This window comes from Chiloscyllium punctatum, chromosome 40 (genome assembly GCF_047496795.1).
Source record: "Chiloscyllium punctatum isolate Juve2018m chromosome 40, sChiPun1.3, whole genome shotgun sequence".
In the NCBI taxonomy this organism is placed as follows: Eukaryota; Metazoa; Chordata; class Chondrichthyes; order Orectolobiformes; family Hemiscylliidae; genus Chiloscyllium; species Chiloscyllium punctatum.
Genome location: NC_092778.1, coordinates 363,269 through 381,123, shown reverse-complemented (window position 1 = coordinate 381,123; position 17,855 = coordinate 363,269). Strand labels below are relative to the sequence as shown.

The 17,855-nt window shown below is 41.0% G+C and overlaps 1 protein-coding gene across 3 annotated transcripts in view; it reads right to left on the bottom strand.

Annotated features, from left to right (window-relative positions):
• The window catches only part of ern2 (endoplasmic reticulum to nucleus signaling 2), a 129,825-nt gene extending 112,746 nt beyond the window's left edge, over positions 1 to 17,079 (bottom strand). For all 3 annotated transcript variants that reach the window (XM_072559124.1, XM_072559125.1, XM_072559126.1), the window contains exon 1: positions 16,869 to 17,079. In XM_072559124.1, the coding sequence (XP_072415225.1) occupies positions 16,869 to 16,934 (66 nt within the window). In that variant the 5' untranslated portion in view covers positions 16,935 to 17,079. The remainder of the gene's footprint in view (positions 1 to 16,868) is intronic.
• Positions 17,080 to 17,855: the final 776 nt, after the last annotated feature.

The window sequence follows — 17,855 nt, the reverse complement described above, 5'->3', positions numbered from 1 at the left end:
AATTACATTGACAACCTCGATAATCGAGGTCGACAAAAAAAATTTGTTTGCTGGGCCTTTCCGAATGGGAAGAGGAAGGCCAGCTTACAGCATTCCTGGAGCAGTGGCTGCCACAGCTTTTAAATCTGGAAGCTGGATCAGGCCAGGTAAGGGTAGAATGCGCCTACCGGGTCGCAATACACGGGCCCGGCTCGAACCAGCGCCCATGCCCGGTCCTGTTCCGGCTGCAGAGCTATAGGGAGAGGCAGATACTCCTAGAAATCTTGGAAAAGACCCCCAAGCTATGATCTATAAAGGATCCAAGATCATGTTATTCCAGGACTTTTCCCCAGCTCTGGTCCAAAAGAGGAAGGCATTCAACGAGGCGAAGAAGCGTTGAAGGGACTTAAATATTCAGTACTCCTTACGCTACCCAGCGATGCTACGCTTTAACCATGAAGGATCTGTATATAACTTCGGATAACCAGAAAAGGCTAAGGAATTCTTGGACTCTCTTGGATAAACTGTAAGAGATAATGGATGTTGGTTTGCCTTTCCCCCCACTTTGGTCTATATCCCCCCTTTTTTTCTTCATTTTTGTTACCTTACTGTTTAATATTATCATGGGGGGTGGGGAGAGGGATTTGATTTTCTCCCCCCCCGGGGTTGTTTTCTTTTATTACTTTATGTATATATGTGGGTATGTGTGTATGTGTATATATGTATATATATATATAAATAAGCTGGGGTGTTTGGTTAATGTTGGTGGGGGGAGGTGGTTACCTTATTCTATTTTACCGCTGTCTTTAGGAGCGGGGTTGTTTCTCCCTTGTTATTTTGTATTATTATATTTAATTATTATTTGTTGAGGTTGTAATTTTATAGTTATATATGGTATTAACATTACCAAATATATACAGGTGTTGGTGTGGGCGGGGGTAGGGTGCTCACTGTTAACTCTAGCTTTGTATTATATCTGAATTCTCCTCATTTTATTGAGGAGCGCCTGGGTCAAGGGTGGGACATTGGTTGGGAGAGGATATGATGGACTTTTGGAGAGGAAGTGACACCCCCTGGGAACAAGGGGGAAAATCTCCACTTAGGTACGTTTTATATTTTTTTTATTTAGAAATAGTTTTTTTATTATACTGTTGTGAGTGTATTAGAGAGCCTTTATTTTTGTAAATTTTATATGCTCTATGCTCAGGATGTTCTAGATAGGGTTTCCCCTCCCGAGGGGTCTCAGATTTGCCCAGATGATTATGGTTGATCAGTTGGTTAAGTGGTGCACCTGGAATGTCAAGGGGAGTAATTCGACAGTCAAAAGGAAGAAAATATTATCAAATCTTAAGAAAGAAAGATTCGATATAGCTCTCCTACAGGAGACACAGCTGTTGGATAAAGAACACTTGAAATTACGACAAGGTGGATTTGATCAGGCCTTTTTTTCTTATTTTAGCTCAAAAAGCAGGGGAGTTGTTATTCTTGTTCGGAGGAATTTCCCTTTCAAAATCCTAAATCAGATAAAAGACGAATGTGGATGATATATTTTGATCAAAGCCCTCATAAATAAAGAGGAATATGGGATTTTAAATTTGTACTGCTCCCCAGCACACCCTTTTAAATTTATAACGGAAGCTTTTTCAAAATTGATGGCTTTTGGAGCCCGTCATACAATTAAAGTCTCCCCCTATAATTGTATTATGGATCCGGAAATAGATAGGATTCCCAAGAGTACTGTAGGAGTATCTCCCAGATCTAGACAATTGGTGGATCTGAACAAAGAATTAGGATTAGTAGATGTATGGAGATGTCTTCATCCCCAGGGCAGAGATTTTTCTTTTTATTCCAATCCACATAAATGCCATACCAGAATTGATATTTTTTTGCCCCCTTGATTTTTTAAAATTCCATATCATCCTGTAAAATAGATAGTATCGCAATTTCCGACCACGCTGCTGTATATATGGAAACTAAGGCGATGAACAATGGGACATCCCCTCAGCATTGGTGTATGGACCCCTTCCTAATGAAAGACAGTAAATTTGTAAAGTACTTCTCTCATGAATTTAAAACTTTTTTTAGAAATTAATTCAGGTACGGCTAGCAACCCATCCATGATGTGGGAGACCATCAAAGCTTACACGCGAGGTTTGATCATCTCCTATTCAGCAACCCAGAAAAAATTGAAGGGAGAACAACAGCATCTGCTCGAAGCTCGCTTAAAAGCAGCTGAAACTGCATACGCTGATAGACCTTCTATTATTAAATTGCAAAGGATTACGGCTCTTAGGACAGCTCTAAACACTACGCTTACTCAAACGGCTAAGAGAGAAATATTATTTACAAAACAAAGGTTATATGAATATGGCAACAAACCGGGTAGATACTTAGCATTTCTCGCAAAGAAAAAGAAGGCCCCTCAGACTATCACGTCTATCAAGGAAAGTACGGGTATTTTGACTCATGATCATAAAAAGATTAATGCGATCTTTAGAGAATTTTATTCTGAGTTATATAAATCGCAGGATTGTGAAGATAGGACTAGGAGGATGTAGTCATTTTTAAAAAATTTGACCTTTCCGGGCCTAACTCCGGAACAGGTATCGGTCTTAAATGCTCCTCTAACAGTCCAAGAAATACTTGATGCAATTAGGCAACTTCAGAGCAGTAAGGCACTGGGCCCAGATGGTTTTCAAGCTGAATTCTATAAAGAATTTACAGAAATATTGGTTGGTCCACTTATGGACATGTATAACTATGCATATAGTCAGGGCGGTCTCCCACCTTCACTGAAAGAGGCAAATATCTCTCTTATCCTTAAAAAAGGAAAGGATCCAGAAGATTGTACGTCATATAGACCAATATCCTTGCTAAATATAGATTTTAAAATCCTTTCTAAAACTTTAGCACTGAGACTAGAAAGGGTACTGCCACATATTATAAAAGGAGGATCAAACGGGGTTTATTACGGGCCGCAGATCATCCAATAATATTAGAAGGGTTTTGAATATGATTCAAGCCTGTCATCAGGGAAAGATACCAGGAGTAGTAGTTTCATTAGACGCGGAAAAGGCATTTGATAGGGTTGAATGGTCATATTTGTTTTACACATTGGAAAGGTTTGGCATTGGACAGGTGTTTACTAAATGGGTCTCAACATTGTATAGTGATCCCAAAGCAGTTGTGGTTACCAATGGATTAGGTTCGGATAGCTTCGGTGTGGGTAGGGGCTGCCGTCAGGGATGTCCTCTCTTGCTATTGTTATTTACGCTAATAATTGAACCACTAGCAGAAGCTATACAAGCTGATCCTAATATAATAGCCCCGAGGATTGGTACAGGTAAACATAAAATTACCCTTTATGCAGATGATGTTCTTTTATTCCTCAGTAATCTTCTGATGTCCGTACCTCGCCTAATCCAAGTTATTAATACATTTAGTGCATTCTCAAGCTATAAAATTAATTTTTCAAAATCAGAGGCTATGCCAATGGGTGGCCTTGCTATGACACCCCACTTAGTAGACGGATCCCTTTTTCCCTTTCATTAGTCCCTGGAGGGCTTCTTATATTTAGGTATTTTTTATTACTCCAGTATTTGGTCAGTTGTACAAGGCTAATTTTGTGCATTTACTGGAAAGGATAAGGCAGGACCTCCAACGATGGGGAGACCTTCCAATTTCCTGGTTGGGTATTATAGCACTAATTAAAATGAATGTTCTGCCCTCCTATATTCTATGAGAATGCTTCCGGTGATGCTGCTGAGGATGGCTCTACGTAAATTATATGGCTGGCTGGGTTCCTTTATCGGGAATCATAGACGGCCCCTCATTAAGCTGAAGAAGCTACAGCTTCCTCAGACAAGGGGAGGACTGGACTTAACTGATATTTCCTAAAATCTGGGAAGTTCCCTATTAAGTTACATAGCTGATTGGGTCTTGTCTGATTCACAATCAATCTGGTTGGACATCGAGGCTTCTCAAGTAAAATACCCACTTATTAACCTCTTATTTTCAGACAAGAGGAAAATCATTACAGATCAATGTAAAAACCCTATAATACTAAACACAATTAAGGCTTGGAATATAATGCGGCAAAATGAGGGTAATTCATATAAAACATCCCCCTATGCACCGAAAGTGGGAGCATGGGGATTCCAACCGGAGTTTACAGACGCCACTCTGGAGATCCAGGGGTATCTCATGTCTAGGGGACCTATTTAAAGATGGGGTCCTGATGTCTTTTGAACAGCTGCGTCAGAAATTTGGATTACCTAATAGAGACCTCTTTCGATACTTCCAAATTCGAGATTATATACAGAAGAAGATTACGTTATTAGATAGTCTTTATAAATGAGATAGAGAATGTAATGTTCTACGACCAGTGGGGGGTATCTTCCATCAGCACTATTTATCATTTACTACATGAAGAAGTATCGGGAGATATGGACAATCTGCTTAAAACATGGGATCAGGATTTGGGACTAGAAATCTCTATGGAAACGTGGAATGATATTTGGGAAAATGCTAGAAGAATTACTATCTGTAACAGAACCCAGGCTATCCAGCTGAAGATACTTCATAGGGCTCATATAGCACTGGTTCGATTGGCAAAATTTAAGGCAAGAGCATCTCCAATGTGTCCCAAATCCAAAATAGAGGTGGGGACTCTTGTACATTGCTTATGGACCTGTCATAAGATCCGTAGATATTGGACTAAAGTAGCAAGTACCCTGACAGAAATTTTAGGAACGGAAATTAAAGTGGACCCTGTATCTCTCCTTTTGGGCTTTTCGAACTTTCCCTCCCTGGACATGTACGGGAAGAGACTATTTTCTATTCTCTCTTTCTGCGCAAGGAAAAATATTTTGGTGAACTGGGTGGCTGAGGGCCCCCTGGACTTTCAAATTGGTACAAATTAATTATGGAATGTATTCCCCTTGACTTCCTTACAAATATGGTGCACCAAAAGACTGAATTATTTTATAAAATATGGCAGCCCTTCTTTAATTACATAAATACAGATATTTCGGCTATCCTAACAAGGGCTTTTATTTAATTGAGATTACAAACCTGGCTGGTCCGGGGCTCCTTAGGAGGAATCCCGCACGAATACGGGTTTTATTACATTTGATGTTAACACATTCCAAGCATGTAAGAGACTTAAATATACACTCTGGTTAGTTGTAGGTTAGATTAGTAGAAAGTTGAGGGTTTTTTTTCCTTGTTCAGTTTTTTTTTCTTTTGTTAAATTTTGGCTATTGTTTTGTTTATTTTTGTAAACTTGTAAAAATGTTAAATTTCTAATAAAAATATCTGTTAAAAAAAAGTGGGTTTGTAGAAATAAACAGATTGTGTTTATTGGGTGCCCGTTTTTCTTGAAAACGTTGTATAGATTTTTCTTCTGCTTTTTGTAGTTCTTGGGTACCGCAGTACGATGTAGCTTGTTGAACAATGTCTTAATGCAGCTCAGTTTGTGGGTGTTGGTGTGATTGCTTCTGAAATTAGGTATTGGGTCCACATGTGTTGTTTTTCTGTTCATATGCTCATAGCCATAGCAGTAATGCAGAGACTTGAACAAGCTGCCCTCCCATCTACCCAACCCAAACTTTGGGTTTGCTACGTAGATGACACCTTCAGCACAAAACAGAACAAATTAGAGGAAACACACAACACCATCAACAATATCCTGACTCCCATTCCTCGACGTCACAGTTAAACGTACAGTTAACAGACAGCTCCAAACCAGCACCTACAGAAAAACAACATGGACCAAATACTTTACTTCCGAAGCAATCTTCAGAACCAAGAACTACAAAAGAAAAATATCCATACGTTTAAGAGAAACAGGCACCCAATAAACACAATCCATCTATTCCTCAGAAACAAACCCAAACAAGCAGACAACGCAACCAAGAACTATAGCCACTGTACCTTATAAAGGCATATCAGAAATGACTTCCATATTTTTACCTTGACATCATGGTAGCCCACAAACCTACCAACAAAATTAAACAGCAACTAATGAACCTACAGGATCCATTAGATAGCACCAGCAAAACTAAATGTCATTTACAAGATACCATGCAAGAACAAAAAAAACACAACTTCTGACAAACCTTCAAGTTCAGCAAGCTAACTTACAGACTTAGCAACCTGAGCTACAAATCTTCTCAAAAATCACTAATTGTTAATCTGTAGCTAGGCTATTTGTAATAGTAACTCCTGGTAAGTATAGGAACCTGGTCTGTTTTATGCCAACCTGGTTATAAACCACAGGTAAATCGGAGGATTCTGTGCATGTCATTCAAAAAAAATTAACTTCTGTGATTATTCCAGGAATAATGTGGCTTGATATCCAGCAGGATTCCCACTGAGACATAAATAGGTAGACATTTAGGAGTCAATATACATAGACCACAAATTTAATGGACAGATAACAGCACAAGCCTGAACTGTGACAACAAAAGGAGCAGAGACACCCTATATTCATTCCTTAACATTTTTATTCACTGATGTCACAAGGCCAAAGGTAGATGGTTGGTCTTAATTTATTTTATCATTTTCACTGCAGGTTGGCAGTGAGTTAAATAATTTAGCTCATAGCATATGAAGTTTTGTGTTGACAAGTCTTAAATTTACTAGGTTTGAAAAAGCTTAGGACTAAGCAAGTCTGTGGCAAGTTTAGTCATCTAATAAGTGGAATCTGGAAAGACTTCACACCTGTTGAATGCACATCCTGTAGCACATGCTAATTCCACAGCATTTCTCATTTCCTGCATCTGTGATGGTACAGGACATGTAATCAGCTGGAGAAGCAGGAGCTCCAGATTTGAGTCTGTTCTGCAGCTATCATCATCCTGGTGCATCTGCAAGGTTAGGGCTACAGAGATATCACATTTCCAGAGGTGAGCACAACACAATTTAAGAATATTGGGCAGGCAGAGGGAGAAGGCATTGACTACCAGATTTTTGAAAAATCAGAAGCCATACAATGTATCTCATTAACCACCTCAAGTTGCTGTATTACCTTCAACAACTGGTACACAAATGTCCCAAGATCTTCCTGTTCCTACACCCCTCTAGAAGCGTCCCTTTTATTTATATTGTCTCTCCTCATTCTTCCAACTATAATTTAATACTTTATAACATTAAATTTCAGTTGTCACTGAAAATTCACCAACCTACATCTGCTTAGAGTTTATTTCAGCCTCCTCAGTTTAAAATACTTGCAAATTTAAAGCAGGGGCATTTTAGTGGTAGCGATCATAGTTTAGTTAAATGAGCATAGGAACAGAAGTTTTTGTTGGATGGCAATAGTTTATTATAGAAAATCTAAAGTATGGAAACTGCAGGTGAAATTGAAAAGTACAAATTAAGAAAGCAGAGAATGAGTAAAAGATTAGCAGATAAAATGGAGGAAAATCTAAAGTAGTTTTATAAATGCCTAAACAGCAACAGGATTACTAAGTAAGTCTCATTGGAGACCAAAAATGAGACTTGTGGAGTCAGATGATATGACAACTGCTCAAATATTTCACAGCTGTTTTCATAAAAGATGGGAGCAATGCTGATACTGCACTTCTGAAATATTGTTAAGATACACATTGTACAAGCATAATTATTAAGCTGTTTACAACTTAAAAGTGGATCTCCAGATATAATTATGTATATCCTAGCTGCTAAGAGAAGCAAAGGAAAGACTTAGAGGCCCTGACCATCATTTCCCAATCTGTAGTGGCTACAGCTGAAGCTGGAAGACTAACTTTGCACCACTGCTTAAGTAGGGACGACTACAGTAATTATAAGCCAATCATCCCAACTTCTGATGGGAAGGTTATTAGGAAGTGTGTTTGGAAAAGAAAGTTCTAACAGGTAGCACAAAAAAAAATAGTCACCTAGAAAGGCACAGGTGATGGAATACGATCAGATTGATGTCTTTCAAGGAAGGTTCTCTCTAACTAGCTTGATTGAAAGTTTTGCGAAGGTACCAAATAGGTTGAAGAGGGTAACACATTTGATGTGATCTACCTGGATTTTAGCAAGGCTAAGTGTGTGATGACATCCCAGATCTCAGACACTTGAAAAATCAAAAGTGAGACTACACTTATCATTCTGGTCTCTATATTACATGGAGGCTTTGGAAAGAGTGTGGAAGAGGTTCACCAGGATGCTGCCTGGATTAGACAGTGCGAGCTATAAGGAGAGGCAAGAAAAGGTTGAGTTGTTTCCTCTAGATTGGCAGAGTCAGGAGATGTACAGCACGGAAACAGGCCCTTTGGTCCAACTAGCCCATGCTGACCAAATATTTTAACGTAATCTAGTCCCATTTGCCAGCACTTGGCCCATATCCCTCTAAACCCCTCCTATTTATATACCTATCCAAATGCCTTTTAAATTTTGCAATTGTACCAAACTCCTCCACTTCCTATGGCAGCCAATTCAATACATGCACCACCCACTCCATGAAAACATTGCCCCTTAGATCTCATATCTTTCCTCTTCACCCTAAACCTATGCCTTCTTGTTCTGGACTCCCCAACCCCAGGGGAAAAAAGTCTATTTATAGTATCCGTGCCAGTTATGATTTTATAAACCACTATAAAGTCCCCCCTCAACCTCTTGACACTCTAGGGAAAACAGCCCCAGCCGATAGCTTAAAGCCTCCTACCCTGGCAACATCCTTGTAAATCCTTTCTGAACCCTTTCAAAGTTTCACAACAGCCTTCCAATAGGAAGGAGACCAGAACTACACCCAATATTCCAAAAGTGGACTAACCAATGTTCTGTAAAGCCACAATATGACCTCCCAACTCCTATACTCAATGCTCTGCCCGATAAGGATATGCTTTCCTTTCAGAATAATAGGGTGGTCATGGTAGGGGATTTTAACTTTCCAAACATAGACTGGGACTGCCATAGTGTTAAGGGTTTAGAACATAGAACATAGAACATAGAACAATACAGCACAGAACAGGCCCTTCGGCCCACGATGTTGTGCCGAACTTCTATCCTAGATTAAGCACCCATCCATGTACCTATCCAAATGCCGCTTAAAGGTCGCCAATGAATCTGACTCTACCACTCCCACGGGCAGCGCATTCCATGCCCCCACCACTCTCTGGGTGAAGAACCCACCCCTGACATCTCCCCTATACCTTCCACCCTTCACCTTAAATTTATGTCCCCTTGTAACACTCTGTTGTACCCGGGGAAAAAGCTTCTGACTGTCTACTCTATCTATTCCTCTGATCATCTTATAAACCTCTATCAAGTCACCCCTCATCCTTCGCCGTTCCAACGAGAAAAGGCCGAGAACTCTCAACCTATCCTCGTATGACCTACTCTCCATTCCAGGCAACATCCTGGTAAATCTTCTCTGCACCCTCTCCAAAGCTTAGATGGAGAGAAATTTGTTAAGTGTGTACAAGAAAATTTTCAGATTCAGTATGTAGATGTACCTACTAGAGAAGATACAGAACTTGACTTACTCTTGGGAAATAAGGCAGGGCAGGTGACTGAGGTGTCAGTGGGGGCACATTTTGGGACCAACGACCATAATTCTACTAGTTTTAAAAATAGCGATGGAAAAATATAGACTAGATCTAAAAGTTGAAGGTCTAAATTGCAGAATGGCCAATTTGAATGCTATTAGGCATGAACTTTCAAAAGCTGATTGGGGGCAGACATTCGCAGGTAAAGGGATGGCTGGAAAACGGGAAACCTTCAGAAATGAGAATGAGTGTGCAGAGAGAATATATTCCTGTTAGGGTGAGATGAAAGGCTGATATGTATAGAGAATGCTGGATGACTAAAGAAATTGAGGGTTTGGTTAAGAAAAAGAAAGCATATATCAGATATAGACAGGATAGATCAAGTGAATCCTTAGAGTAAAAGGCAGTAGGAATATACTTAAGGAGGAAATCAGGAGGGCAAAAAGGGGAAGTGAGATAGCTTTGGCAAATAGAGTTAATGGGAATCTAAAAGGTTTTTAGAAATACATTAAGGACAAAAGGGTAACTAGGGAGAGAACAGGGCCCCTGAAAGATCAGCAAGGCAGGCTTTGTATGGAGCCGCAGGAGATGGGGAGATACTAAGTGAGTATTTTGCATCAGTGTTTACTGTGGAAACACTGTGGAGCCTGGCGTCGGTGGTGGACAAGTTGTTAGAGGGAATCCGGAGGGACAGGATGTAAATGTATTTGGAAAGGCAAGGATTGATTAGGGATAGTCAACTTGGCTTTATGCATGGAAAACCATGTCTCACAAACTTGATTGTTGCATCAAAAAACTCAGGATTGATAAGGGCAGAGCAGTAGACATGACCTATATGGACTTCACTAAGGCTTTCCACAAGGTTTCCCATGGGAGACTGGTTCGTGAGGTTTGATCTCATGGAATACAGGGATAACTAACCAATTGGATACAGAACTGGCTCAAAAGTAGAAGAGGGTGGTGGTGGAGAGTTGTTTTTCAGAATAGAGCCCTGTGATCAATGGAGTGCCACAAGGATCGGTGCGGAGTCCACTACTTTTCATCATTTATATAAATAATGTGGATGTGAGCTTAAGTGGTATAGTTAGTAAGTAAGTAAGTCTGCAGAATACACCAAAATTGATGGTGTACAGACAGCGAAGGAGGTTACCTCTGATTACAACGGGATCTTGATCAGATGAGCCAATGGGCGAAGAGGTGGCAGATGGAGTTTAAATTCAGATAAATGCGAGGTGCTGCATTTTGGGAAAGCAAATCTTAGCAGGACTTATACACTTAATGGTAAGGTCCTAGGGAGTGTTGCTGAGCAAAGAGACCTTGGAGTGCAGTTTCATAGCTCCTTGAAAGCAGAATCACAGATAAATAGGATAGTGAAGACAGCATTTGGTATGCTTTCCTTTATAGGTCTGAGTATTGAGTACAGGTGTTGGGAGGTCATGTTGCAGCTGTACGGGTCACTGGTTAGGCCACTGTTGGAATATTGCGTGCAATTCTGGTCTCCTTCTTATCGGAAAGCTGTTGTGAAACTTGAAAAGGGTTCAGAAAGGATTTACAAGGACATTGCCGGGAGAGGTTGAATAGGCTAGGATTGTTTTCCCTGGAGCGTCTGAGACAGTGGGGTGACCTTTGAGGTTTATAAAATCATGAGGCGTGGATAGGATAAGCAGACTTCTCCTTGGGGTGTCCAGAATTAGACACATAGGTTTAGGGTGAGGGGGGAAAAGATATAAAAAGAGACCCAAGGGGCAATTTGCTGAGATACTTGTATCATTGATAGTCACAGGAGAGATGATGGAGGATTGGAGGTTGGCTAACATGGTACCACTATTTACATGACAGGGTTTACATGATGAAAAGTAGTGGGCCCAGCACTGATCCTTGTGGCACTCCACTGGTCACAGGGCTCCACTCTGAAAAAACAACCCTCCACCACCACCCTGTCTTCTATCTTTGAGCCAGTTCTATATCCCATTTGCTAGTTCTCCCTGTATTCCATGAGATCGAACCTTGCTCCCATGGGGAACCTTGTCAAATGTCTTACTGAGGTCCATAAGGATAACATCCACTGTTCTGCCCTCAATCCTCTTTATTACTTCTTCAAAAACCTCAATTAAGTTCATAAGGCATGATTTCCCATGTACAAGGCTATGCTGACCAACCCTAATTAGTCCTTACATGTAAAGCTTGTCCCTCAGGATTCCCTCGAACAACTTGCCCACAACCAAAGTCAGGCTCACTGGTTTATAGCTCTCTGGTTTTTACTTACCACTTTAAATAGTGGTACTACTTTAGCTAATCTCCAGTCTTCCAGCATCTCAATTGTGACTATCAATGATACAAATATCTCAGCAAGGGGCCAAGCAATCACTTCCCTAGTTTCCCGCAGAGTTCTATGGTACACCTGATCAGGTTCTGGGGATTTATCCACTTTTGTGCGTGTCAAGACACCCAGTACCACTTCCTCTGTAACATGGACATTTTTCAAGATGCCACCATCTATTTCCCCACATTTTATATCTTTCGTATCCTTCTCCACAGTAAACACCAATGCAAAATACTGGGCCGAGGGCAGACTTAACAGAAGTCTACAAAACTGAGATGCACAGATACGGTTGAGAAAAAAAAAATTGGATTAGACTAGGTTTGCTTTCTATGAAGTAGAAGCTGATGAAATAATTCTTCCAAGTGTATGAATTTGACAGGCCCAGGCAGAGTAAATAGGAACGATCTATTTCCTTTAGAAAGTTCAATAAACAGGGGACATGAGGTGAAGTAGTCAAGAAAGGGATCAGAGGGGCGTTTAATTTTTTTTTTAAAACCCAAAGCATAGTGAGGAACCTGGAACAATCTAAAAAGATAGCCATGAGAAAAATCTCATTGTACTTTAAAAATTGTTGCATAAGCATTCAAATTGCTACAGTGTGCACAGTGCAACAGCAAGAGCTGGCATGTGAGATCAGGCTAGACAGATTTTTTTTTTGGCTAGCACTAACATGGACAAAATAATCTCCTCCTCTGTTAATGATTTATACATGCTTTAAAAAAAATCAAAACAAAAGGAGTGTAAGCCTTTCCATGTCACAGACTAAATTATAAAAAGTTGAAAGTATTAGTAATTATATGGAGCCCTACACAGATCACATCTGACATACAGTATGAAGTTCTAGGCCCATTGGAAAAGGATATATTTGGCCTCAAAGGAGGGCACTGTAGAATAGAATCAGGCTCCAAGAGGGTTATATGGCTAGACTTATGTTGCCGGAAATACAGAAGAGTAAGGAATAAACTTGATTAGGCTTTTAGGGCTTGAAAAGGATGATATAATTTTTTTGAGTAAATGTGTCTAGGATAAAGAAGACAACCTTAGAATGAGAATCAAGTGTATGTGAATGTTTGTCACAAGGCATTCCCATCAATTTTTTGAATGCAGTAACAAATCCCACTTTGTTTAACTCTAAAGATTTTGCTGTGGGTCAATTTTAATTGAACTTCACAACAAGGTTTGAGGAAACTGTGTGGAGTTTGCACATTCTCCCCATGTCTGCGTGGGTTTCCTCCAGGTGCTCCGGTTTCCTCCCACAGTCCAAAAATGTGCAGGTTAGGTGAATTGGCCATGCTAAATTGCCCGTAGTGTTAGGTTAAGGGGTAAATGTAGGGGAATGGGTCTGGGTGTATTGCGCTTAAGCGGGTCGGTGTGGACTTAGTGTGGAAACAGGCCCTTTGGCCCAACATGTAATGTAATGTAAATGTGAAACTTTTGAAAAAGTACAATATGTTTGCTCAAGTAAAAATTAAAGCTAGGATTGACTAAAATTTTTGATATTAAAGAATATGCAACAATGTAGATGGATGACTTTAGGGCACAGATCAGCCATTATCCCACTGAACAACAGAATCTACTCGAGTGGCTGAATGCCTTTTCCTAGATGATAATGATGATCCATAATAATGATGCTGCAAGGATAAGAGGAGATGAGGCGGGCTTGGAATGGATTTGGAACATAAAATACATAGTATAGATCTCAAGGAATAATGGATATGACAAACCCAACAGCAGTAATGATGCACACAATGTCAATATTTTCTCAGTAACCTGTTCAGAGATGTTATTACATACCGCTAGAGCAAATAGGATTTGAACTCAGGCCACCTGGCTCAGAGGTAGGGGCCACTGCACTTCAAAGTTAAAAATTCTAAGTAGGTATTGATTGGGATTTATGGGAAAGGAAATAGCAATGTACAGGGATGAATTCAACATAAGCCTCGGGCAAGATGGGAGGAGTTCAATCAGAACATATGAAGTGTTTTAGCCATTTCTATGAGAGTCAGATTACTCAAACCTTACTTTCAGTATTGTAACATGAAAAATGTGAATGTATTGCAACGTAAGTGAGGGAGTCTTGTATGGTTTCAGGTGTAGACAGAATCAGAACAGGAAATGACATCACCAACCCAAGGAAACCTAAACATAAAAGGTGGGCCATATCCCAAGTGCTTCATTACAGACTCACTGATGAAGTTACCTAGTACAGTGATGAAACATCTGAAAATGAACCTTCCAGCTCAGCAAGCAAACTTACATCCATTACACAACAGTCAGTACCTATGGCTTGTAATGAGTTAAAGGAAAACTTATGATTCCTTCAAAATACTAGTTTGCACTGTAAATCAAACATTTCAAATTTATTTACTGTAAATCTTGAATCAGTGAGATTTAGTAAATTTTAATTTTGCAATTAAATCACCACTTCCAATTACAACACTTTAGTCAGACATTTTTACAATAATTCCATTCCCAAGCCCAGCATGATCGAGAATAGAAGTCATTTTTCTTTTTGTACAAATCAGTTGCTCATTACCAGTTTGCCACAACCAACTTGTACCAGATACAAAATAAATGCCGAAAATTCAGAGAAGCAACCAGTAGTATGGAGACAAAACAGCAACTTCAAATTCTTTTTATCCTACACGCATATCCTGCTGCAGTCATGTGACAAGAGCATTCAATCTAGTGCACACAAAAAGCTTTCATTCAAAAAGGTCCTCGCCCCAAAACACACTACTCAAAAGTGATTTAGACAGCCCAGTGGAGCACTAACAAAAACCAAAAGGTCAACTGTAACTTAAAGGAAAATCGTTTGTAGTAAAAAAGGTAATTACCACGGTGATCAACCTTAACCCTGCAGTACCCTTGGACCTTCACTGTATAAGCGAACATAATCTCCCTGTCCATGGATACTCCAGCGCAGATGCAACCACGTAAGAAGAGCAGACAGTCAGTTCCCATAGCAATTGCCCTTTGATGGCCACACTGGCAAGCCATAGAGTCTGAACTGTACAACATGGATGCAGAAATTGCCCACCAGATATCCTGAACTAATCTCATCTCATTTGCCAGCATTTGGCCCTTATCCCTCCAAATCCTTCCTATTCATACATCCAGATGGCTTTTCAATGTTGTAATTGTACCAGCATCCATCACTTCCTCTGGCAGCTCGTGCCATACACACATCACCTGCTGTGTGAAAAAGGTGTCTCTTAAATCTTTCCCCTCTCACCCTAAACCAAGGTCTTCTCATTCTGGACTTCCCCACCCTGGGGAAAAGACTATTCAGGCCCTTCACGATTTTATAAACCTCTATAAAAGGTCACCCTACAGCCTCTTACGCTCCAGGGAAACCAGCCCCAGCCTATCCCTATAGCTCAAATCCTCCAACCCTGACAACATCCTTGTAAATCTTATCTGAACCCTTTCAAGGGTCACAATATCTTTCCTCTGGGCAGGGGGGGGGGGTGGGGGGGAAGAGAGAGAGAAAGAAGAGAAATTGCATACACTATTTCAAAACTGGCCCAATCAACGTCCTGTACAGCCATAACATTATCTCCTAATTCCTATACTCAACGCTTCAACCAATAAAAAGGAAAGTACACCAAATACCCTCTGCACTATCCTATTCAAGTTCATGTATCTCTGGACAGAGTGCATCTAAGAAAAATGAACAAACAGTGAAATTCACAGCAGACCTTGGAGCCCATGAGTTGTTCTGATATGTCTGCCCCACCAAATCAGGAGCATGGAGTTGAAGTGCAAGAAAAATTTTTAAAGCAGCCCATCAAAAAAGACCGCAAACAAAGACATTCAAATTTAAAACTTCAAAAGTTTTTCTCCAGGCCACAAAAAAAATCTTCCATCAACAAAGCTACATCTGAATGTAGCACCACAACTAGTGCTTCAAATACAACTTATAGCATCACCATGCTGGTGTCAAAACCAAAGGAAAATAATTGTTAACCCCTCTGATAAACATACCTTAAAAAATATACAGCATGCAGACCCTTACACATGGCCTGGCACACTGTGTACTGACTTAAGTGTCTGCTGAAACTCCAACATGCAACACTCTCCACCCCAGATTGAAAGATTTATCCAATCGGGATCTTGTTGCTATAAGGTAGGCACATCTGGGTGGATAGGTGCAACAGCACAGCCCGTAGGAAAAAATACACTTTGCGCTGTTTTAAAAATGCACAAACCTAATTTTCCACAGCCAAATTATGGGATGCAAGATCAGACGCAGGATGGTCTCTCAGTGGTCAACATAGACGGGTTCGGTACATCTAGAAACCCACGACAAATTTGAGCCACCTCAATTCAGTGCATTCTCGGGCCGTGAACTGGAGTCATAGTCGCAGATGTACTGCCATGAGGCGATGGATAGCTTTGGCCATGTACTGGATACTGACCTAGGTCAGCATCATTCAGCCTGCTCCTCTGCCACGCAAAAGCCCGAGTCTGGACAGACCAACATCCTACACCCCCTCTTCCGTCAGCCACTTTCAACCAAGTTCCTGAGCAGTGGCTCTCCGACTTGATATACTGAACGAATCAGAATAAGCGACAAACGAGTTTCAGATATTCAAATAAAAATTCCCTTGCAAAAATGAGGCTGAAACGCAGTTGGTCAATTCAGCAATGTGGCAAGCTTGTAATCATTTATATGTGGAAATCTGTCCCAGTAGTTGTCTTTTTAATATCTGCTATTTTTAGTAACAGTCGTGCTTTCACAGTTAAATGTTGTGTTTCGTCCCAAAACATTCAATAAGGACAACTGACAGTCGCTTTGCTGACCTACAGTAACAAGCAGGAAGAATTAGTAAGGGCGCATTAATCCATCGCAATACCCTACACAACATAATTGCAGTCTACAGATTCCTGCTCATGGTTCATTCTGTTATCAAGACCGCCAAAGACGCAAGGCAAAAAATAAAATGCCAAACTCCCGCCCTCCAATGCCAATGCCCACACAGTTCGGGAAGCCCCTCGGAGCCGACCTCCAGCTTCGGTCAGAGATTTCCGGCCATTACAAGGGTCTCCGCCCCTTCGGGCTCACTCACCTGCCTTACTGCCAGCAACAGGACAACTAACAAGAGGGGGGCTCGGAGCCCCCGGGAGTCAGCCATGGCCTGGCCGGCTCACTCACTCGCTCAGAGGGATGGAGGGTTGGTGGTGAAGAAACGCTTCAAATGACCGCACTCCCATGTTCGCGGCTCCAACCGCCAGCGGACAACCCGCAGTTCGGAGGCGGCGCGCGCGGACATCCGGCCCGGGAGGCCACGCGCCGACCCCGCTCCTCACTCATTGGCTCAAAAGCAGGAACTCGGACAGGATTGGGTAAAGCACCCACGTGATTACAGACGGTGGACAACAGTGCCCACGGGACCCGGAGACAGTAACCAATCACACACACCGAGCAGTGGGCAGGACTTCAGGATTCACGAATCAGAAACGGGAACGCGTCAAGGGTTAGGTCTTCGCAAACGAAAGTGACAGCTCTGACACGTGGAGCTGTTTTGTTTGTAAATGTTGGAGACACAGCTTCCAGTAACTTCCTGTTCCGGGAGTATGCTGAATCCGCAAACACACCACTTTACATTACCATCAATGCAATAGAAAATACTGGCAACGAGCTAATGTAGGAACGCGCGTCGGCCAGTCCCGAGAGCCCGTTTCCACCATTCATCCGCAATCAGACAAAAGCGAAGCAAATCCTATCCCAGCAGTTCTTAATTGTAATTAAATATAGAAAATGCTGGTTAAATTAAATAGGTCTAGTATCATTTTTGAGACAGTTCATGTCTGAGTCCAATTATTTCTTTGGAACACTGCACTCATATGAACGGTTTTTCTCTGCCAGACCTGTCGAGTTTCTCCAGCATACTTTTTTTCGCTTTTAGTGTAGTTCTGGGTGATATTCCACAGATACACAAAAGACAACAAATTTAATACTGTAAAGTAACAAACTTTAATTGGCAATAAAGACTAGTCTTAGAATTAAACATCGGGCTAACTAATGGTCAGCACTAAAATCAGAAGCAGTGCAA